The sequence below is a fragment of the Palaemon carinicauda genome, chromosome 8 (assembly GCF_036898095.1).
Source record: "Palaemon carinicauda isolate YSFRI2023 chromosome 8, ASM3689809v2, whole genome shotgun sequence".
NCBI classification, from domain to species: domain Eukaryota; kingdom Metazoa; phylum Arthropoda; class Malacostraca; order Decapoda; family Palaemonidae; genus Palaemon; species Palaemon carinicauda.
Window position 1 is genome coordinate 107,378,458 of NC_090732.1, and position 24,804 is coordinate 107,403,261.

The 24,804-nt window shown below is 32.9% G+C and overlaps 1 protein-coding gene across 3 annotated transcripts in view; it reads left to right on the plus strand.

Moving 5' to 3' along the window:
* Nmdar2 (NMDA receptor 2) overlaps positions 1–24,804 on the plus strand; it is a 1,133,867-nt gene that overhangs the window by 850,917 nt on the left and 258,146 nt on the right. For all 3 annotated transcript variants that reach the window (XM_068378799.1, XM_068378801.1, XM_068378800.1), the window contains exon 5: positions 8,762–9,000. In XM_068378799.1, coding sequence (XP_068234900.1) covers positions 8,762–9,000 — 239 coding nt within the window. The remainder of the gene's footprint in view (positions 1–8,761; positions 9,001–24,804) is intronic.

A 24,804-nucleotide genomic window follows, 5' to 3' on the forward strand; every position in this document is an offset into this window, starting at 1 on the left:
ATCATAAGTCATCTCAAGACAGAATTCCTAGATGTAAATTTAACTTTAATTTAAGCCAGAACTGCCATTCGTAATTTAAAGGAAATCATTGGTAGCGTAAATCAAGATGAAATAATATACCTGCCCACACTATTACGCATATGGAATTATTATTATTATTATTATTATTATTATTATTGTTATCCAAGCTACAACCCTAGCTGGAAAAGCAGGATGCTATAAGCCAAGGTCTCCAACAAGGAAAAACAACCCAGTGAGGAAAGGAAACAAGCAAATAAATAAATTATAAGAGAAGTAATGAAAAAGTTATATCAAATATTCTCAGAAGAAGAAAAATATTAAATTACACTTTCATGTACAAACTATAAAAACTTGAAAGACGAAGGGAAATAAGATAGAATAGTGTGCTCGAGTGTACCTAAGCAATAGAACAGAGGCTATGGCACTACCTAAGACTAGAGAACAATGGTTGGATTTTTGAGTGTCCGTCTGCTAAAAAAGCTGTTTACCATAGGTAATGAGTCTCTTCTACCCTTAACAAGAGGAGAGTTGCCACTGAATAATTACAGTGCAATATTTAATCCTTTAAGGAAATGAAAATTGTTTGGTAATCTCAGTGTTGTCAGGTATATAAGGAATGTGGGGAATCTAGAAAGAATAAGCCAGAGTATTCGGTTTTGATTTGTGTGTGTATATGTGTGTGTGTGTGTGTGGGGGGGGGGGGGGGGGGGGCTTAGGCAAAGGGAAAATGAGACGTATCAAGAGAGAGGGACCCAATGTAGGACTGTCTGGCCAGTCAAAGGGCAAAATAACTCTCTAGCGGTAATATCCCAAAAGATGGCTGGTGCCTACTACCTAGTACCTAGATGTATATTGTAGTGTTTTATGGACTCTTTATGTATATATATATATATATATATATTCACACACACACACACATATATATATATATATATATATAAATATATTCACACACACACACATATATATATATATATATATATGTGTGTGTGTGTGTGTGTGTGTGTGTGTGACATATCCAATATTACCAAAATCTATGTGTAAAACTGCCATGTATTGATGTTTAAGTGATCGACTTACAAGGCACTTTTGGATTTTTTCCACCAAAATCCTTTTGAAAATTTAGTAAATATTATCAAAATTAGTTTATATGTCCAAGTTCTGTCTGTATTTATTTAACACAAAATGTGTCAAATTAAGATCTGGATTAAGAACTCTCTGAGATACTTTCAACAGGTCGGAGGAGCAAGTAGAAAATTTAATCCCGTTAAGAGACTCTTCTAAGACTGTAGTTAGACACAGTTTAAGGAGAGATCATTCAAAATTACTATCGCTTTTGCTTGACAGATTGGATTCAAGCGGGAATCGTCTTTAATTATTAAATATCAGTAGAATAGGAATATCCAGTAGAGGAATGATTGCAAACAATATTCGTATCACGAACACAGGCCATCTCCCAAGTGAGCGAGGCAATGTCCCGTATCAAGGTTACGATGCTATTAAGTTGGACCATGTCCAAGTTAAACAGATCTGCGGTGGTGAGGGAAAAGGGAAATCACCTCATACACGAGGCCTGGCTTGTCAGGAACCAAAACCCAGAGAAAAAAAATCGTTCCTTCTTTAAAGGTGGTTTTTTCACGGGTTGTTATTCATTGAAATTAATTTATTTCAAGTAGCTCGTTCCGACAGGTTATAGTACTTCCTTGTTTGGCAGTTCACAGGAAATTTTGATAAAAACTTGATAATGTTGTCATAGGAATTATATAACTAATGGACGAAGGGACAGAGAAAGATCAAGACAAAAAAAAAATCAAACTAAACCATAGGAGTGGATGTAGCAAAGTTGAATAAAACCACGAATTGACAATAAATAAATAGTAGAACCCAAAAGTAAAGTCACAAGAGATAAAAAGACAAAAGACTATGGGAGAACAACGCAAACAACCTTCACAAACATAGGCCATAGTCGCATATACTGTGTAGTTGGGTATTTGCCAATCCCAGTAGTAAATGAAATTTAATTCTCAATGGTCATCAGTCTTGTCAATGATTTTACTGAGAATCATATGTGGATGATTGTCTTGTTTCTTGAAGTCATATTCTTATGTATGCTCTATTTATAATAGGTTATAAATTCAGTTCCTCACTTTTACCTGTATCATACAGAGAAAGTTAGCATTGCCGTTATTTGAGGCTTTCTGGAGGAAATTGGGTGCGAGATAAACATTATCTGATTATTTGGTTAGTTGTTGCGATAATTCAGACACTAGAGGCTGTGGTCATTGTAGCGATACAGTATATGCAACTAACTATCTGTGATCGTAACAAAATTTTCTAAAGCTAAACAAACCCTCTCTCTAATTGCCTCATATTCACAAAAAACTAACATTGATAGTGATGGATTTTGAAATAAGAGGTAGAAAACCCAAAAATAGAATGAGGAGATCTTGAATTAGGGTTTGGGACCTTAACGGAGAAAAAGGGTGAGCAATTTAGGAAGATTGTGAGAGAGATACGACTAGAAAGGTTGAACTGAGTGGAAAATATTTGGATGGGTATGAAAAGGTTTAGTGGGATGAACCAACGGGTATGGTGTGTCGAAAAGAGGAAAGTGGTGGTAGAACAGAGAAGTGCAAGAGTCGGTTAAAAGAAAATTGAAGGCATTTCAGGACTGGAAAGTAAGGTATGCACATGGTGCAGAGTAACGGTACAGAGAAGAGGAAAAATATTTTAGGAGGAGAGTAGGTACAGCTATGGGGATACCGGTAGAACGATTAAATGAAAGGCTAGGAACAAGGCAAGGAGAAAAGAATATATTTAAGATTTCAAACTTGGGAAAAGAGCAAAATCAGGATTTTGGGATAAGTTGTGAGTTATCGCAGATAGAGATGGAAATATATTGCATAGGTATGAAGATGTTAAGAGAAGATGGAGAGAATATTTTGAATGACTATTCAGCTCTGAAAATGAGTGAGAGAGAGGAGCTGGGAGAACCAGATAAGGTGTAGGGGCCAGTGATGGAGATATAGAATACAGAAGTAAAATAGGTATTATGCAAAACGAAAACCCGTAAAGTACTAGGTCCATTAGAGACTCAAATTTGAATGGTCAATATACTAGCAACAGAGGGGGAAGAATAAATGATAGGTTTATTAAGAGTAATATGGGAAGAGGAAACAATGCCTAAAGACTGGGAGGAGAGTTAATATTTGCCAGTTTTTGATAGGGTACTAGAGGAGTGATTGTCAAGATTGGGAAACAGCAGTATGGATTCATGAGGGGGAGAGGTACTGTGGATGCCATATTTATAGGAAGGCAGCTACAGAAAAGTGACTAGCGAGGAACCAGATGCTTGTTTGTGCTTTTGTAGATCTAGATAGAATGCCAAGAGAAGTGATGTTTTGGTACTTAAGGAAGAGGAAATTCAGTGAGAAGTTAGTTGGAATGGTAGACATGATGTACAAAAGAACAAGGACCAAAGTAATAACAGCTGTTGGGGAAACAGAAACCTTTAAATTTTAAATTGGATTACACCAGGGCTCAGTATTAAGCCCGTTTTCATTAGTAGTGGCCATGAATGTGTTGAATAAATATATCAGAAATGATGAGTTGCGTGAGTTGTTGTATGCAGGTAATTTAGTATCACTAAAAATGAGGAAGGCTCACCGAGACGGGTTGTAAAAAGGCAAAAGGATTTGGAGTGGGGTAGCTTGACAGTAAATGTGAAGAAGACTGAAGCTATGGTGAGCAGTAAGGATGATAAGGACTGTTCAGATACTTTGGATCCACTATCAGTCAGGAGGGAGGGTATGAAGCTCAAGTTGAGAATAGGATAAAGGCAGCTTAGGAGAACTGGAGGGAGGTAGGTGGAATGGTATGTTATAAGAAGATGCCAATCAAGCTAAAAGTCAAAATGTATAACACAGCAATAAGACTAGTGTTAATGTATGGAACAGAAACGTGAGCTCTGAGACAAAAGAAGAAAAAAAAAGAAATAAAGCTTGACAGACCAGAGGTGAGAATACTGAAGTTGATTATGAGAGTATCATTGCTTGAAAGATTGGAAAATGATGTAATCAGAAAAATGACTGGGATAGTGAAGATTACAGATATGATAACAGTGTCACGGCTGAGATGGTGTAGTCATGTGTTGAGGATAAATGGTTGGGAGCAGAAGAGGAGGGCTTGTGAAGAACCTGTTAGGGGAAAAAGATCAAGAGGGAGGGACGCAGATAATTAGATGGCTAGATAAGTTGAAGGATGATATGGAGAGAAGAGGTTTGGTGGAAGATGATGCCTTTGATAGAAGGCATTGGAGATGACGCATCAGGAAACCAACCTCTTAATATGGGGATAACGGTGGGAAAGGAGATATTTCAGGCAGCCTTAACATTGGTCTGCGAGCCCAAAGTCTTATTGTAGATCTTACACGAGCTCACAATGGCTGGAACCATCGTATTAAGTGATCAGAACATACCAGCAACTAGAAAGGTAATCACCTTTTCAAATGCAGATTAATCACAAGCCTAAAGCGCAGTATATATTTATTAGTATTTTTATGCATATATATGTATACGTTACTAATACATTATCATTACTGAATATCACTACTTTATTAAAATCGAAGAACTTTAGGTGAACTTGTAAGGAAAATGGCTTTTCTTAATCTCCTCTGCTTTGCATAACATATTTACATCATCATCATTATCATATCCTCCTACGCCTATTGACGCAAAGGACCTTAGTTAGATTTCGCCAGTCGTCTCTATCATGAGCTTTTAATTCAAAACTTCTCCATCCATCATCTACTACTTCGCACTTCATAGTCCTCAGCCATGTAGGCCTGGGTCTTCCAACTCTTCTAGTGCCATGTGGAGCCCAACCGAATGTTTGGTGAACTAATCTCTCTTGGGGAGTGCGAAAGTCATGTCCAAACTATCTCCATCTACCCCTCATCATGATCTCATCCACATATTGCACTCGAGCAATCCCTTTTATAGTTTCATTTCTAATCCTATCCTGCTTTGTTGTGAAATCTACAAAATTTATTTGAGAATTTTTCATTGTCATACCACGACTCATGTCCACATAGCAATGCAGATCTCTCTAAACTGAAATATAGTCTGATTTGCATATATAATTTCAGGCGATTTGATTTCAAATTTTTACTTAACCTAACCATTGTCTGATTTGCTTTTTAAAATTTTTTACTAAACTCTAATTCTGTAGAACCTTTATTGGAGATGATAGTTCCTAAATACTTAATCGATTCTACCTCATTAATCCTTTCTCCTTCCAATGATATTTCATATTCCATTGCATACTCCGTTCTCTTTATATCTGTTTTTTCTTGAGCCCAACTTTGTGTGATATTTCATGCATTCTGGTAAGCAATCATTGCAAATCCTGTGGTGTTCTGCTAGCAAGGAGAGCATCATCAGCATACTCTAGGTCTGCTAATTACCTATCACCAATCCAGAACAATCCTTCTCCACCATCTCCGACTGTTCTACGCATTACAAAATCCATTAAGAGGATAAACAATATAGGTGACTACACATTCCCTTTGAGTACTCCGCTCTTCACTGGAAATGCATTTCATAAGACTCCATTAACATCAACTTTGCACTTGCTATTCTCATGAACAGACTTGATCAAATTCACATATTTACGAAGAATTCCATAATAATGTAGGACTCCACAAAATTGGCCGGTGCACTCTATTAAAAGCTTTTCGTAGTCCACAATGCCAGATATTATCAGATTTCACACAAACATTAGAATTTTTAGTTCGCTTTTATCATCAAGAAAGCAGATAGGAACAAGAAATTTGAATTATCAAATTTTATCGTAAGGAAAACTAAATGTTCATGCAAAATCATAACACTTTCATTCGGCCGAGACTCAAAGACAACGCAAACTTTGTGTTTATATCTGAATATATTTTGATACATAACATCGGATATGACGAATTCAGTCACATATTCCAAGTTGAGAGAAGCTTGCTGTTTTGGAGATTTTCCACAAAGTGCATTAACATAATCTCTTGGAGGAGCACAGGCACTATACTGTGCACCTATTTTTGAGATTTTACCTGTGGCGATGTTTCCATGAATTTAGGTTGCAGTGTGACATCGAATCTTTAGGAGAAAAAAGTATGAATGTCTCAGCCTTCACCTGTTTTATATATATATATATATATATATATATATATATATATATATATATATATATATATATATATGTGTGTGTGTGTGTGTGTGTGTGTGTGTGTGTGTGTATGTGTGTGTGTGTGTTAAAGTGTTGCTTTTAGGTATTGTTATTAGTTTTTACCAATTAATTTAACACTTTTGGTTGATAAGGTGTGAGACTTTTCTGGGCATCACAAGAATAACTTAATAACTTAAAAGATCATCTGAGCATTGAAGTAACTTTTTATTTTCAATAGAAGTATTGTATCCATCAAAGCCAATTAAACAATTTCTAGCGTAAAATACCTGTTTCGATCAATATGAAAAAGAAAAAAAAACACGGGTAGGTTATTCATAAAATCATTGGGGAGATGATTACGAATGCTGAAGTTTTTATGAGAATATATTGTATATATTTCTCTTTGTTTGTTTATTATTGAAGTGATAATAATGTGCATAATGAAAAAGGTTCAAAAGAATATTTGTTTTTTTTTAGACAGTTTTAGACAGCATCCCGTAAAGATAAGTGATTTTACATACAACCGCTGGAGACTTTTTGGGTCCTTTGACTGGTGAGATTACTAGTACTTCATTGGACACCTTTTTGATAACTGCTCACTTTTTCTTTGCCTACACAGCATTACATCAAATAGTCTGGCCTATTCTTTACACATTCTCCGCTTTTGTTGTTCACCTGACAAAATTGTTCTTCACTTAATGGATTAACTACTGTACTGTAATTCTTCAGTCGCTACTTAACGCTTGCTTAGGGTAGAGGAGACTTGTAAGTTATGCTGTATGGCACACCCGAGGTATCACGAGGGATTTCGTAATTTTTTCCACGTGATTAGTAAATGCACGAAGATTCTAGATTAAGGTTTTTCTTTTTTGTAATGTTATGAAAGGATGGTGGACAGAGTTTGCCGAGTGTTGCCTCGCTAGGAACCTAGTACCCTTCTTACATATTCCGAGTTGGCATCCTGATGTTGTATGAACCCGGCCAGACCATGTGTAATGCATTGCTTGGATTTACTTGAAGTTTATAGAATGAATTAGGATGCATATATAAAGGGCCTCGCAAGGCATGACAGACAGAGAATTCCAGCCTGATTACAAAAGCTCTCTTTCAAGCCCCTATCCAGCTAAAGTCTCCTCTCATACGTGAATAGTGTTTTATCTCAAAAGTGTAGTGTTCGTGAAACATTGATATATTTTTGTATCTGTATAGAAGAAAATTTAAGTCAGTAGTATATGTAATTTACACTGAAGATTATTTTGTAACTAGTCCTGTATAGTCAGGTTGAAGTGAAGTGCATTAAGAATTTTACTTAACCATTCTGCAACCTTGTGTGAACCAAAAGACCTAAGTGTAACAGTTACATATATGTAAATTTCATTATAGTTTACTCATTAAAGTGTTAAAGTGTTAACTCTTTTCATTAATTGTCAAAATTTAATATTTTCAAAAAATTAATTTCTAGTGAAACAAGTGTTTGTATTATTTTCTGAAGTGATTTGGCATAAATCTCAGGTCTAGTTTAGATTTAAATTTCGAGTGATTAATTGTTGGTGTTAATCCTATTGAATTGTTGGTATATTTTATAGAATGTATTTATTTTTATAAAAGTATGTATTATTTCGATCACCAATATTTGTTTCAGTACTTCTCTCGAATCCCTGACTAAGACTCAAAGTAAGAGGTTGGTTTTAGAATCGTTCACATAAAGTAATCACCCAGTTTTTGTTTTGAGTTACGTAAAGAGACCTTTGGATATTCAGTGTTCTTTTATATTACCGTCTGGGAGTTGCGTAATTTCCCAGAGCTCGGAGTTTTCTAGTGCGTAGCAGACTTGTTTATTATAAAACAGGTGAGTTTTGGAGCTCGGGAATTTAACTTGCTAGTCATAATATATATATATATATATATATATATATATATATATATATATATATATATATATATATATATATATATATATATATATATATGTGTGTGTGTGTGTGTGTGTGTGTGTGTGTGTGTGTATATATATATATATATATATATATATATATATATATATATATATATATATATATATATATATATATATATATATATATATATATATATATATATATATTCCCCATGTTTTTTTTAACTGAAACCACTAAAATAGGGCAACGTTTTTGACAGACAGAATTAGCAAGAGGACATGTCCCAATAAATTAACCAATTCAGAATGATAAAAGGATATGGAAAGGGAAAATCAACAACAGATGGTTATGAAATTTCCCTCGGGGTCACGTAGTGAAACCCTTTGTATTTTGAATGTGTCAAAAAACTAGTTTAAACTTAGGTTGTTTCATTTTTCTTTTTGGTTTTATTTCCCTTTACTTTCAATTACCTCACTGGAGCATTTCTGTCTCCCCTTTCACGTCCTTGTGTGTCTTTTTTGTCCCATTTTCATTTTGTTTCAAATAACCCCACGTAATGACTTTATCTCTTCCATTTTTCTATCGTCACGATCAATGTAAAAACTAACTGGTATTATTTTCTTCCTCGGCAGGTTCACCATCATTGACAATGTCATCGTCAATAACGCCAAAGAAGACCTGGCTGTCGTTGCAGACAGCGAAGCGCGCATCATCCTTCTGTATTCAACCAATCAGGAGGCCAAATCGATCATGAGAGCAGCAGAAACGATGGGTTTAACTGGAGAAAATTACGTATGGATCGTTACCCAATCCGTTATGGGATCCCTCAGTGGAGTGAATAACAATAACGACTTCCCCGTGGGCATGTTGGGTGAGTATTAAATACTGTGAAGTAATTTGTTCAAGCGTCTTTAGGTAGGATACAAATATTTTTCGGTGAGGTTGTTGTCAAAAGTTCACAAAATTCAGGAAATAAAAGGATGTTTTCAAGGGGGACAGAGAATGTTGATGAAATCTATCTGAAACTTGTGAATTTCATTATGGATGTTTTTTATTTCAACTTATTCCTTTGATGATCACAAATGCACTTACGATGAGCATTCACACACACACACACACACACACACACACACACACACATATATATATATATATATATATATATATATATATATATATATATATATATATATATACTTGAAATTATTCTTAAGAAAGAAAATAAATTCTCGTGTAATAGGAGGAATATCTGGTAAGTTTAGTTTAGCAATACAAAATAGGTAGGCTTACTCCCAGCTACACGATGAATTGGAAGCAAGTATAAAACAAATGAACAGTAAATTAACAAACTTTGTATTGGTAACAGCACATGAGATAAATAGAAAAGTTCGTAAACAAAATCGAGGAAAACTATCGGAAAAGACCAAAAATCTAATAAAGAAAAGATTAGAAAGGGGTGTAAAATACAAGAGAGATAAAATATAATTAGCAGACCTATCCAAAACAATAAACAAACTAAAAACACGTGAAATTCGTAAACACAATCAGACCAAAATTGAGGAAACACTAAAGAACGGAAGAAGAACCAATTAATGAAAAGAAGACTTGGAACAGGGGGCCAACATATGTTTACTTTGAAGGATGAAAATGGAAAAATTATCTACAACAGAGATGGAGGGATTAGAATTGCAGACAATTTCTATACAATGCTATACAAGAGTGATATAAGAAATAGCTTTGCTAATAGAAATAAAAAAAAACACCTGACCCGGTACTAGAAGTAACAGTAGGAGAAGTAAAGAAAGCATTAAAGGGTATGACGAGAGGCAAAGCAGCAGGGGAAAATGGCCTAACAATTCTATTAATAGATGGGGGAGATTTAATAGTTGTAAAACTCACTGAACTCCACACCAAATGTTCGCAAGAATGCTCTATACCTAGAGCTTGGATAAACTATCATTATACTAATTCACATAATGATTAAAAAAGACCTGAAAATTACCGCCCAATAAGTTTACTCTCCGTAATATATATAATATTTACAAAGATCATATTGAATAGAAAGACGGCTAAACCTTAATCAACCAATACAGCAGGCAGGCTTTAGAAGTGGATACTCAACAACTTACCCTATTCGTGTAATCAACCATCTAATGGAAAAATCAACAGAGAGTGTGACAAACCACTATGCATGGCATTTATAGACTGTCAAAACTTCAACAGAAATGAAAGCTCTTCAAAAACAAGGATAAGAAGAATCTTATGTTAGAACGCTTGAAGATATCTATACAGAAGCACACCAATCCTAAAACTACATAAAGATAGTGAGAAAATTCCGATTGAGAAAGAAGTTTATAAGAATTTAGATTGGGAAAATGTAGGAATTAATATTACTGGTGAGTACCTTAACAACTTAAGATTTGCGGATGATAAAGTTGCGTTTAGTGAATCATGGGAAGAATTACAAAGGATGAGAGATTTGAATAGAGGAAGCAGAAATGTAGTACTGAAAATCAATAGGATTATCTCTAAGATAATGTTCAGCGAAAATGCAGAGACAACAGATAAAAGTTATGGATGAACCTCTGGAGATTGTTGATAAATATACGTTCTTAAGGCAGACAGTAATGGGTTTCCCAGGAAACAAGACGGAAATTAAAAGAAGGATACGTATTGGATGGAGAGCATTTGATGAACAAAATGAGATAATGAGAAGTAAATGCCACTTTCTCTAAAAAGAAAAGTAATTTACTTTGATGGATGCTTTTCCGGTACCATACAGCAGGGAAACCCCGCTCTCTACAGGACTACCACTGTCAGTTTACCTTGTTCTTTCAGAGTATTTAACGTTTCATATCGCTTATTGTTCATTTACTGTTAAGTCGTCACTGTTAAAGGACTCATGAAATAAGAAAGTCTTCAGTTTCCCCTTGAAAGACTTAATGTCTTCAATCATTCGAATGTTTCGTGGAAGTTTGTTATATAGTCTCGGGACCACATATTTAAAGGCTCTGGAGTCTAAAGTGGACACAAATCTAGGTTCCAACAGTTTGAAGCCATCTGTATCTATTCTCGTGTCGACACGATTTGTTGGCTGCTCAATATGTAGCAGTTCTCTTCAAGTATTTTGTACGCCCGGTTCTGATAACTTGGTAGGTTATTGTACATATTTTAAATTCAATTCTCGCTTTAATAGGCAGCCAGTGTAAATCGATTATTATAGGGGATGATCCTTTCTCTATTCAATGAGATGGTCCTGTCAGTCTTAACTTATGCATCAGAAACATGGAGTCTTAACAAGGCCTGAGAACATAAGCTAATTCCTATTCAAAGTACTATGGAAAGAAGAATGATGGGAATAGCACTGGGAGACAGAAAGAAAGCAACATGAATGCTAGAGCAAACTAAAGTATAGGATACTCTAACAGGTAGCCTGACTACTGTTCGAAAGACAATTGGTAGAATGACGACTCGTCGAATGAGAATTCGTCGAATGACATTTCGTCAAAATGCCAATTAGTCGGACTGACAATTCGTCGAAATGACAATTGATCGAATTGTCCATAGTTTATCATAATGGATGAAACATTCAAGCTTCGACTTTGATTTATAAATGTGAAAATAATGTCATAAGTCTCTTCGTCCCTTGAGCCTGACAAAAAGTATAGCAATGGTAAGGTTTTATTTTTAGCAACTAGAACAAGGATAGTGTACAAATGCGAATTAACTGGAGCGCAGTCGAATGTGCCATCACAAAACCAAATACAGTTTTGGGATAAAAGGTCAAATTCCTAGCAGTTCCATAAATAGTCACTTTTTTGTCTTCAGACAACTTGAAATTCTAACCTCTTGTTGTAAAGTTTAAATCTCCATCCTCTTGTACGGACGTTTTTCTGTTCACTGTTCTCAAAAGAGAAGATTTTTTTTTTTTTGGGGGGGGGGGGGGGTAGTGCTCCTGCAACACTCAAAGGCATATTACATGTTGCATTATACTATGCAGCCAGTCACTTCTTCGGTTTCACAAGCTCTTTCTTAATTTCATTTACAGCATTCAAGTATCATTTGGCGGATGGTAATCTCGTGAAGGTTTTCCTTGAATCATATCATTAATAGTTTGTGATCTTGCTCCACACTCACTCCGTTTTTGACATCTCCAGTATGTTTTCCACAATTTTTTTATCAATCATGTAAGAAACCTCTTTCGGTTTTGATGAATTTCATTTAGCGCATGGGCTATAGTGAAATGTTTGTTATTAGATACTCAAAAACAGAAATTATTTCTAACTACCATTCATTTCGACGAACTGTCATTTCGACGAATTGTCAGTTCGACGAATTGTCATTCGACGAGTTTTCATTTCTACCAATTGTCTTTCGATGAATTGTCTGCATACCATTCTAACGATGTGTAAGAAAAAGAAATGAACATGTGCCGCATTTAAACTGAGAATGACAGATAATAGATGGACATTAAGAATAACAGAATGGGTCCCTAGAGATTGTAAAAGAAGTAGGGGAAGAAAGACGAACTAAGAAATTTTGCGTATGTAAATTAGCACAAAAAAGACCATTAACATACACAAGTGGAAGGACGTCTGCATTGCATTGGTAACAGCTGATGATGATGATGATGATGTTGCCTATATATATATATATATATATATATATATATATATATATATATATATATATATATATATATATATATATATATATATATATATATATATACTGTATATGCGTTAGGTCCAAAATTCTGAACTACATAAGCATTACTATTTGCACGATGTTTAACAAAAGTGATAATGCCAAAGTGGCAATCTTTTACAATAGTCACACAGACATCACAGTCATATGAATCTGAATAAGAAAATGAGAATCGTAGACATTGTTATTATAGGGAAAAAAATACAGCTGTTAAAGGCATAAATGTCGTTGATGAGTAGCGAAGAAAAGTTTTTAGTCACTGCATAGGGCTGAAATACGCAAAACCTTCATGATTGCAGTTGATTTGATTTTCTCTTGCAGATCATTGCCAGGGTAATTACGTAGTTATGCAATCATAAGGATAACGATAATAGTTTCAAAACTCATGGATGATACAATATGAAATGTGCGCGATTTAACAAATGTACATTTGCAGTTAATCATAAACCGTAGTAATGATAATAAAACGAAAATGAATTCATATTACGTATTTACAGTTTTTTGCTGTGGCCTAAGCTGTGTCAATCTGGATTTTAGAGGGAACAAGATTTTCACTTAGTATATAATAAGATATATATATATATATATATATATATATATATATATATATATATATATATATATATATATATATATATATACATATATATATATATATATATATATATATATATATATATATATATATATATATATATATATATATATATATATATATATATATATATATATATATACATATATATATATATATATATATATATATATATATATATATATATATATATATATATATATGTATATGTATATAAATGAGGAAAGTAATAAGTCACAACATAGGTGTAGCAAAGAAAGTAGCAGGAATTATGCAAAAGATTGGTAAAAAACATTAATAGGTTGTAGAAGCTATGACGTAAACATTCGAAACAATGGGTTAATCAACACTCCCTTATCGAAGTGAAGTAAGGATCTTTAAAGAGTATATATATTGGATTTTTTTTTTTAAATGTGTAAAAACATAAAAGTGCTAAGACTAGCACGAAGGAGCCAGAGTATTTTATTTCAAAAATGGACCACAACATATTAATTAAAATAGTATACATTTTCGAAGCATTTGAAGGGATGCTGAGAACAACGCCCTAAAAGGTTGGATAGATGGTGAGAAAGGCATATTCAAAGAGAAAGGCCTTGGTATCCAAGAATCGTAATATAGGAATGAATGACACTGTTGATTCTTCTGTTTATGTGTATTGATTGTCAAGTGTTTGTAAAAAATTACTGAATATTGTATCGTTTCAACTTTGTGTGTATGTATAAAAGGGTGGGAGTAAAAAGTATAAATGGATAGAACAATGTTTAGGATGTTGAAAATGATTGGCAAAAAAGGAATATTAAAATGAGAGAATTGATCAACCTGATAGAGCATCAATAAAAGAGGATAGTTCATTTGTGAGAATATCTATAGAATAGAACTCTGAAAATATCCTCAAAACACCAAGGCATATGAAGGAGGGAATTTGTTCCGTTGTTAAAAGAATAACGTGACTTAAATGAAGACCAAAGATAAAATAGAATGTAGGAGATTTTCTTGTTGCTAGAAATAACTTTTGATTGAACTGACAGAAAAGCAATTTCGAGGATGTTTGTGAAAGATATACATCAGTGTAAGATATACATCATTCAATAATTGAGGGTTTTTTTATGAAAGCAAAGAATAAGTCCCATTAATTAGATTCGAATCTAACTGGTCTAATGTAGAAAATGGTTTGACAATGATGTTCAATGTCCATGGCATTCTCTTGATACCCTTCTCAATATAGTAATTAAAAAAACCCTAGAAAGCGCAATTCATGACGTAAGAAAAGTCGTTGTGACCTTTGTATGGATCAGTTTCCCGATATATTGGTGGTTAAGAATATTGGAAAATTCAGCAGAGACGGGGATACGATTTTAAAGTTTTGAAAGAAGGTTGGTAATAATGAAAGTTATTGGGATCAAAATAACTCTATGAGGGTTAATGAAAATCAGGTGAATGGAACATAGAATGTTGATTGGGATGTAGGGCAATTCAAAGTTATTGGTTTTTGTAGGTATTTATATATAAATGTAACAGATACCAGAATGGAGAGTAAAAAGATGACAGGATTTATGAGGCAAGTAAGGTATTAGGGTGATTCAAGAAACAAATAAAAGAGAAGAGAAATGTCTATGGAAGCGAAAGCTGAAACGCTGAAAGATTATTGAATCAACTCACTTTTTCTAGATTGGAAGTGTTATTGTTGAAAGTAAATTTATTCGGAAGATTCAAGGAAATTCATATATATTGATTGTAAAGATTACAAAAATATAACAGAATGAACAGTGTTGAAATACGAATTGGTAGAACGATTCGAATGTAAAAAAAAAAGGTTGTGTTGAGGTGGTTGGTTTTGAAGACCGAATGAAGTAATTTGAAATATTGAAACGGGCATACAATTTGAAATACTGTGAGAACGAACGAAGGGTTGACTGAAGAAGTGTTTGATTGCTTAAGTGGAAATATTAATGGGACCTACAATATAACACTTCAATATCAAATCTCCGAAGGCAGGGTGAATATATTTCATAGAGAAGTTAATTGTAGACATTGGTTTTGGTGTTATTGACATAAAGATGCCTCATATTTTCATGCAACAATTGATTGTATTAAAGCATTCATCACATAAGTTCACCTCTGTTGAACAGGTAAGGAAAATATGAGGGAAAGTGACTGTGTAACTATCCTAATTATAGAAAATAAAACATGGGGAATATATATATATATATATATATATATATATATATATATATATATATATATATATATATATATATGTGTGTGTGTGTGTATATATATAAATATATATATATATGTATATATATAAATATATATATATATATATATATATATATATATATATATATATATATATATATATATATATATATGTATATATATATATATATATATATATATATATATATATATATATATATATATATATGTATATATATATATATATATATATATATATATATATATATATATATACATATATATATATACATATATATATACATATATATATATATATATATATATATATATATATATATATATATATATATATATATATATATATACATATATAGCATGTGTGTGTGAATGTGTCTATTCAGAAAGAGAATAAAGTGAGGGATATTATTAACCTAATTTTAGCATACATCCATTTGCAATTATTCAAGATTAACTATAAAATCAAGTTCTCCGTCATCCTCATTATCCTTATTAATGATAATACAATATTTACTCTCATTAGCAAAAAATGTAACATCAAAAGGGAAAGTTTTTTTGTTTTTTTTCCAAAGTTAGCTTCGATCAAAGATATTCTGATAAAATGCCTGCTTATGATAATACGCGTGAGAATCGGAAAGGAAATTTGTCTATAATTTATTCAGATCCCATTTTCTGTAATAAAATACTGCCAATACTGTTATTATAAGAACATACTAATCAATAAATTTCTTTTCCTTTTGATTCTCATATTTAGATTTATACACTCCAGTTATCACTATTCATCATAATTCCAATAACCGAGTTTGCATAACATGCATAGTAAGCATAAGCCTTTGTAATATACTATAGAATGTTAAAGTAGAATTCTCCAAAGAATAACACTTTTGAATTTATGTGCAATTTCTTAGAAGTTTTGAACAGATTAAATTAAATTCAAAGGGGAATTAAAATTACTAGAAGTTCTGAGCTGATGACAGATGTGAAGATAGATAGATATTTTTTACCAGAAGAGTTGTAGAAAAAAAAGCAATTATTCTGAAATAACTAAATGGGGATCAATAATACCTAGCCTAATTTAGTACCTTTTAGTGTATGGAGAGAATATCAATCAACTTTTTGGAATAATGAGGTAACCTAAATTAAATGGTGTTTATATTACATTGAACATCATGCAATCAGCTCTGGATAAGATAAATAGATATATCATTTGTTTGATATTTTCTATGCATATTAATTTCGTCATGTCAAGCGTGAATGTTTACTATTATGATTAAAATGATTCATTAAAGGCAATGCATCATTTATTATCGTATGTCATAAAAATAAACATGGTGCAGGTAAATTTTTATTATTAATTAGTATGTAGATGGCTATTATAATGCAACATATAATGAGATATATCTATGTAAATGTGGTAATGTCTATATAATGAGATAATGTCAGTTATGACAGAGGCCGTTATGTAATGATTTAATTATTCCTATACTTATGAATTGGTGATTGATATTAATTTAGAAATGTTAATTAGTATAGTATGCCATATATATCAGTTTGAGTTCTCGCTAATAGTAATTTTCACTTTTGTGAATCCCTGAACGATGGGTTGAAATTTTCGCGACGGCAGTCGCAAACAGCCTTACTAGCACTAAAGCCGAAATCACATATTTCATCAGACTTATAGAACAGTCGTATATAATCGAGTGAGCGTCAGAGTATTGTTAGCAGAAGTTATTAGGAATTGCGAGCGGTATCTGACTGAGTATATAAACTGGCTAAGTTTGCTCACAGAGTTAGTTGGATACAGTTTCACAGAGGGATTTGACAGTGTCTCCCAAGTGAATATTGATTATTTCAAGCATTTTAATGTCTAATGCAGTTTGCTTGGATATATTCAGTGAATAATCTGTGGATACTAGAGAAGACACAAAAGATTTTATCTCACAGAAAAGTAGTTTAGTGAGTTGTTCAACAGTTTGATAGGATAACAGCCTACAATAAAATTTTCACTTCTGGATGTTATTGAAAGTGTACATATAGTAGTTTAATAGATTGTACATTCCAGGAGGTTTACTTGAAAGTCTTGGTAGTGGTGTATTTTTCAGGATAAAGATTCAGTTGTGAAATAAAACTTTGCGTTAGAATGTTTTCTTCAAATTCAATCCTGTGGCATTAAAATAAAAGTTCACTGCAGCTACAGATTGAATGGGTTCAACCAGCCATTGTTTACTCCCATTGGGCTGTAACACTTACTCGTATATTTACCTAATCATGAGAGGCGTCCTTAGAATGTAGAGAATGAAGAAAAGGCTAAATTTTCCAGGAAATAAAGTCTTTGATAGTACATTAATCTGAAAGTTTAGAAGTCTGTTATTTTAGAATTAAATATGTTTTCATTTCATTATGAGTAAGATCAGAAAGCGAGAATTAAGAAATGTAAAAGTTCAGATCAATTCTGCTGGAATATATTAGTGAAACGTTGATTTTGAATATATAAAGTTGATAACTTACTGTATTATCAAATGAGTTATTAAAAACTGTTAAAAATACCTTTAGGAGACGAGACTTCATCTTACATGTATTCTGATTAAACTTTCTGGGGAAATATGTCGATAATACAAGATATCGTAAGGACTGAGACGCTGTAACTTCATAATATTAAAGAGGGCAAGTCCAAACAAATATGCCAACAAAGCGACTGTGAATTAAAAAAGAATATGTATATTGGAGTTCATGCTCTTCATTTATCATATGCTGCTATGCTAAAATTATTTCATAATAAATTATTAAAATAAAAGTAATTAGACAAATATTATATTTGATAATACTGTGTATAAAAATCTGTTCACAACAGAGGTACGAAGAACGGATTAGATTCTTTCATTAGTTTTGTTTTAGGATTTTCTCTTTCTCTCTCTCTCTCTCTCTCTCTCTCTCTCTCTCTCTCTCTCTCTCTCTCTCTCTCTCTCTCTCTCTCTCAATAGAGAATCACTAAATAATTATAATACAAAATGCCACCTTTCCAAATTCCCTAAGAAGTCGTATACAAGGCTGTATATTGATTAATTCATTAAGCCTATCTAAGCTACGTGTTCTGCAGTTCTAAAAGATTTCTTTTGCATGGCTATTCGTTCTTCATATTTGCCAACATATCATGAGCAAAGCTTCACTGTTTAATTCCCTTAAGAAGTCTTTTGCAATTATTGACGTTCTCTAAATTCCTAAATAAGTGAGCATCGAGCTCCTCAAACTTTGTTTTTAATGCTGCTTTCATTTTTAATTTTATGCTAATATAATAGTAGGCTAGTTCTACAGATTTTACTCCTTGCTAATGAGAAATTACAATGTTGAATACATAATCTTTGCCAAATTAAGAGATAGTAATTTTCACTAATAAATGTTCCATAAAAAGTTACTTGCAATGTCACACTTACAATATTCCTTAGCAAATCATATCCAATACCGTATTTTCTATATTCTCGAAGAAGTCACTTGCAGTATTGCACTACCTCCAAGATTCCTAAAAAGATCTTTTGCAACGCTCCAAGCTTTTCGGTTTCCTAATTGGTTACTTACAACGCTTTGCTAAAGACGTCCCCTGTCATTTGCAATGTTAAATATTTTCAATTTCCATAAAGTTTCACTTGAAATGTTATATATCTCAAATTCGAAAAGCATTCGCCTATAATGGTGCTAATTCCATAATTTATTGCGAATAAATATCATATCAGCTGTGATGCATTGTTTCATAAACAGTGAAAATTCATAATTGATAATTAACTTGATTTCACGATCAGTCCCTGGGTGGTGGGTAGATTTTCTCTCTGATTAATGAACCTTATATATGTAATTTGATCGCTGTTATTTTTGCGATGTAATGAAATTAGGAGTCGATTGTTTACACTCAGACTCTATTTGCCAAAGACCAATTCATGGCATTGCGAATGGAATTAGATGTAAAAATCATGATTGGACTGTATTCTGTCTTGCTGCATTTGTTTCGAAGAGCTCCATGTTAAATATGTTTCCGTCATTTTATGTTAGCAGATTCATGTAAGATACGGTAAATGTTTACATGTAAGTAACAAATTGTTTTCGTTATATGAGCAGCAGATTACTTTCTATTGTATGCATTTGTTTGAATTTATATATATAAAAAATCGTTACTTGACCGATCCTTTAATTAAAAATGAATTAAAAACGGTCCCAGTTAAGTTTATGGTTTATGGTAGTGCAGAGACAAACAGAAAAAAATGTAGACTTATCAGCGGATCTCTCTCTCTCTCTCTCTCACTCTCTCTCTCTCTCTCTCTCTCTCTCTCTCTCTCTCTCTCTCTCTCTCTCTCTCTCTCTCTCTCTCTCTCTCTCTCTCTCTCTGACTTGTTTTCGTTTACTTTCGTGCATAAAAATTTTGAAATAGTAGCGTTCTTATCGAGGAATATAAGAGAAAATAAACTACAGCATGCCGGAAATTGCTACTCTTGATGGAGTGAATAATATAATATTGGAAGAGAAGTGAAATATTTTTCCAGTGCACATGTTTAAAACTTTTGGATTACTTTAGAGAGACACGCAATATTAAAGAAAATAAGCTTAATAAATAAAATAAAATTTCTCTCCTTGTGTATTTATTGATGAAGTTACAAAGAAATAAATGTTATCAATATTCCCTGTGGGCATGGCAGCCAACGTTTATTAGGTTCTAAATGTGTTGACTCCCTCGTAACTGTATATAATAAAATGAATATGATACTATATACCTATTAATGGAAAATATTATAAATGTTGGAGATAGATCTTAGTTCGATGAGTAGACTACAGAAAATTAATATATAAAAAGACGTAAAGAAAGATATATGAGTTGATTGCCTCATAACTGTATATTATAGGATGAACAAAAATGAATAAGATACCATATGCCTATTAATGGAAAATATTATAACTGTTAAGAATAGATCTCCTTGGTTCGATGGGTAGACTAGAGAAAATAATAAAAAAAGACGTAAAGGAAGAAAGTGGAGTCGGTTTAAAACTGAAAGTGCATGGGTTGAATACGAAACCGTAAAGTGCCAAAATAGTTATCTATCTAGGAGGAAGAAACTGAATACTATAAAAACATTTCCAGGAAGCAGCAACAGAAGCAAATCAGCTATATCGTAGTTGTAAATGTAAATTAGAAAATATGAAGGATCCCGGGTGTGTAGGGCGACCAAGAACTAATTAATAAATTTCTGGAATATTTTAAAAGCATAATATAAAATATAATATGGTCTTTTACAGATATTCCATATAATTTGGGCCTGTACCAGATGCAAAAATAAGATTGATGTGATTTAATAGTATAACTAAAGATGAAATCATCAGCATTATTATTGTGCGATTGATCCGATGTCATATCAGAAATAATTGGAGTAGAAATCTTTTCTAGTCTCGTTGACGTAATCAAAATGATAGTAAATGCAGTACCAGTATTGATGGATGTAAGCTCCCTAAATCTTAGAAAGTGGCTATAGTTACACCTTTCTGGGAAGTTCTCTATAATACCAGGACTTAATTTCGTACAGAGCTATATCGAATCTACCTTTTATTGAAAAAAAAAAATTAACAAATTATACATTTTTGGAACATCTAGTTAGTTATTAAGAAAGAACCGAAGCATTGCCAGATAACCAATCAGCATAAAAACAAAAAAAATTCTTCGGAGATAGCTATATGCCTCTCTTGGGAAGGACTTGCTAGAAAGGATGTAAAAGAACAAATGTGGTACCTAGATATTACTCGATCCTAGTGCTGCGTTTGTTACAGTTGTGCATGAACTGCTACTAAATTATTTACGGTCCATTGGTACTGAAGATCCAGCTTTTGAATATATATCTGTAAGATTACTTGGATAAGATATATTTTTATGTACAAATTGGAACCCGTACTTCATCTATACTATAAGTCTATCAAAAGAACTGCAGACATGAAGATGATTTTAAATTATTTGCAAATGGTACACAAATTTACTTCTCCATAAATAACATTGATGATACCGATGAACCGTTAAATCACGTCTCACTAGTATTAGGGAATGGATGACCGTTAAACAACTAAAAGTAAATGAAAATAAGACTGAGTTCATAGTGGTAGGAAAGAAATCCTACTTAAGAACCCTAGGGGACATCCAAATAAATTTTGATAACAACCTGGGTCCTAGTATCTAGTAGAGTTCGTGACTTAGGTGTATCACTTGACTGCCCAAATAAATAATTTAAAAATAGCTGGATATCACCTAAGAAACACCGCTAAAGAAACGTGTGATTAAATGTGCTATCACCATGCCTGACTACTGTAACTCCATGTATTACAATCTACCCAAAGTGCAACTTAAAAAATTGCTAAGCATAATAGACAGGAGCAAGATTGACTAAAGACGTCCCACGGAGAGAAATGATTACTCCTGGCAGCCTATTGAAGACAGAATAAAGTTTAGGATATGCGCAATGACTCATCTAGTTATCAGAACCTGATGTCGAAAAAATCTAAAAGAACTGCTACACCTCTTGTAGCCAACAAATCGTACTGACACGAGATAATTACAGATAGTTTTAAGTTATTGGAGCCAAGATATACAGTGCATCTACTATATACTCAAGAGCTTTCAAATATACGGCCCCAAGACTATAAAACAGGTTCCCTTTAGACATCCAAAAGACTGAAGATATTAAAGTCTTCAAGAGGTTGAAGTCTTTCTTATTTTTTAAGTGCTTCAATAATGTACATTTGAAAATAAACGCATAATACGCAGTGTGATACTCTAAATACTTATGAATGTATACGGCAAACAGATTTTGTGCTCTCTCTCTCTCTCTCTCTCTCTCTCTCTCTCTCTCTCTCTCTCTCTCTCTCTCTCTCTCTCTCTCTCTCTCTCTCTCTCTCATGATTATACATAATTGTATTTATGCGTGTTTGTTCACCTTATTCTTCGTACTTGTACAATAAATAGATTAACTATTTTAAAAGATACATAAATTAGTTAATGCACGCAAACTTAAAATTTTTAGTTAAGGAATAAAGGAAGATAAAGATAAAAACATACTGTTGGAGGGCCTAACAAAAACTAATTGATTAAAATATATAAACACAAATTTTTGTGGGAAAATTTTGGTTTATATCTTCGTGGGGGTTGTGTTTTGTCTCTTTTTTTCCCTTTAGTTTGTTTGCTAGTTTATGTGTACCCATGTATACGTAGTTTAGAGCAGCTTTTCCTTTAGGGAAATAGGTTGATTGTTATCCTTTTAGGTGTTTCCCTTCCTTATGAATTTGGTCTTCTGTTATTTACCCTGAAGAACATTTAGATTAAGTTACTGGTTTGGTAAAGTATGCGCCGAGGAGCCTAATATTCATAGTATATCACATTGATTATCATAGTTTTCTTTAAACTTTTTTCGAGAACCTAAGATTCCGGAAATGAACTTTATTTTCCTTCATTAACCATTATGGTTGTAATAAACAAAGTATTAAATAAAACATATTTTGTATTTCTTTACACAATTTATTCTGAACTCGTTCCTTTTAGTATTCTAGTCTGTAAAACGTAGGACTAATTGTTTGTGTTACTGAAATGAAAAGGGATTTCCTTCACAAACAGAAAAAATGTATTCAAATGCAAGTGCATAGCTGTTGGTAGTTAGTATTCTACTCTCTTCAGTAAATAATTATTCCTCGAATCTCATTTGCATATACTTAACCTACCCCTAATGGGCTTAACAACACTAATTTTGTAGTTGAGACACACCTCATTTTTATTTAAGCCTTAATTTCCTTTGAGGTTTTGACTTTTCCGTTATTTGCTCGTGTAAACACGCTTTTTCCTTTTCGTTTGGATTTCTTTGTTAATTATTATAAAGTCTTTGTTTTTTATGACGTTTTTTTAACCAAAGCAAGTTGGTTTCATGTTGCTATGAAAATATTCGTATATGAAAACATTTTATATTTATAGGGTACAACATCAGTACTAGGTTTTACCCTTTATGTTTTTAGCAAGTAATTATGGGAAAGCTGCTGCCAGTCGTAGATGTTCTAAATTCTTATATGGGTGTATGCATGTATGTATGTATGTATGTATGTGGTTGTGCTCTTTTCCCTTTAACCCTTGTCCTTTTTTATTCTCTGCTGATCCCCAATGATTCGCAGTATGCAGCATTGAACAAAATTTGTGTTTGGTTATTTGATGCAACCCCCCCCCAAAAAAAAAAATATTAGGAGACCAATTCCTTTGTTAGGTTTTCCCACGAGGGAGTCCTCGTTAATGCCAAAGACACAGACAGGCAGTGTTACTCGTTATACATTCGTTGGCCTCTATCGGTTCTCAGCTTTTTGGAGGCCTTGCTTCCAATTCCACCATTCGCAAAGCATATAAAACCAATTCAAAAATTTGACATGCGAGACGCCATCGATCAAAAAGAATTGTTCGTTACAGTTTGCGATTCGGCCAATGTTATATGAATGTAGTTCGAAGGATTCGCGTGCATTGACAGAGTTATTACTTGAAATGCTCAACACTGAAATGTTTAAATTATTCTGAAAAATTCGGCTTACGAAGACCAAGAGACATCCACCACTACTTATAGGGCACCGACAGAAAGGGTTTACGATAATGTGTACAAATATATAAAAGAAGACTTAAATGTGCCCTGCGATACATATCCAAAGAAACAGGTAGAGGCTGTGGTTATTAAGACATGGAAAGAGCATTCTTACGCAATAATTTGTAGAGCGTAATACAGAAATATACACTAATGCAATAATACATGTTTACATAAAGGCAGAAATATTAAAACTTCAAATATTGCACAGACACTTGAGACACCGATGGACACTGTTCTTACTAAGCCACATGAACACATGATTCTTACGAAGCAATAAGCGCAAAAACATAGACATAATGAAATTTGACAGTATTTCCATTAGATACTATATCAAATAATCGCGCAGAAATAGTTTCAGTACATGACCATATACAGAAATTCTATTACCACTGGCACTCAAAATTGATAATGATCGTAACGGTATGACGCATGAATGTTAAACAGTATCCCACTATTCATTTAGAGAGTTATTTTCTTGATGGCACGAACTCTTCGAATATTTAAGTCAGTCATAAAAAGAGAA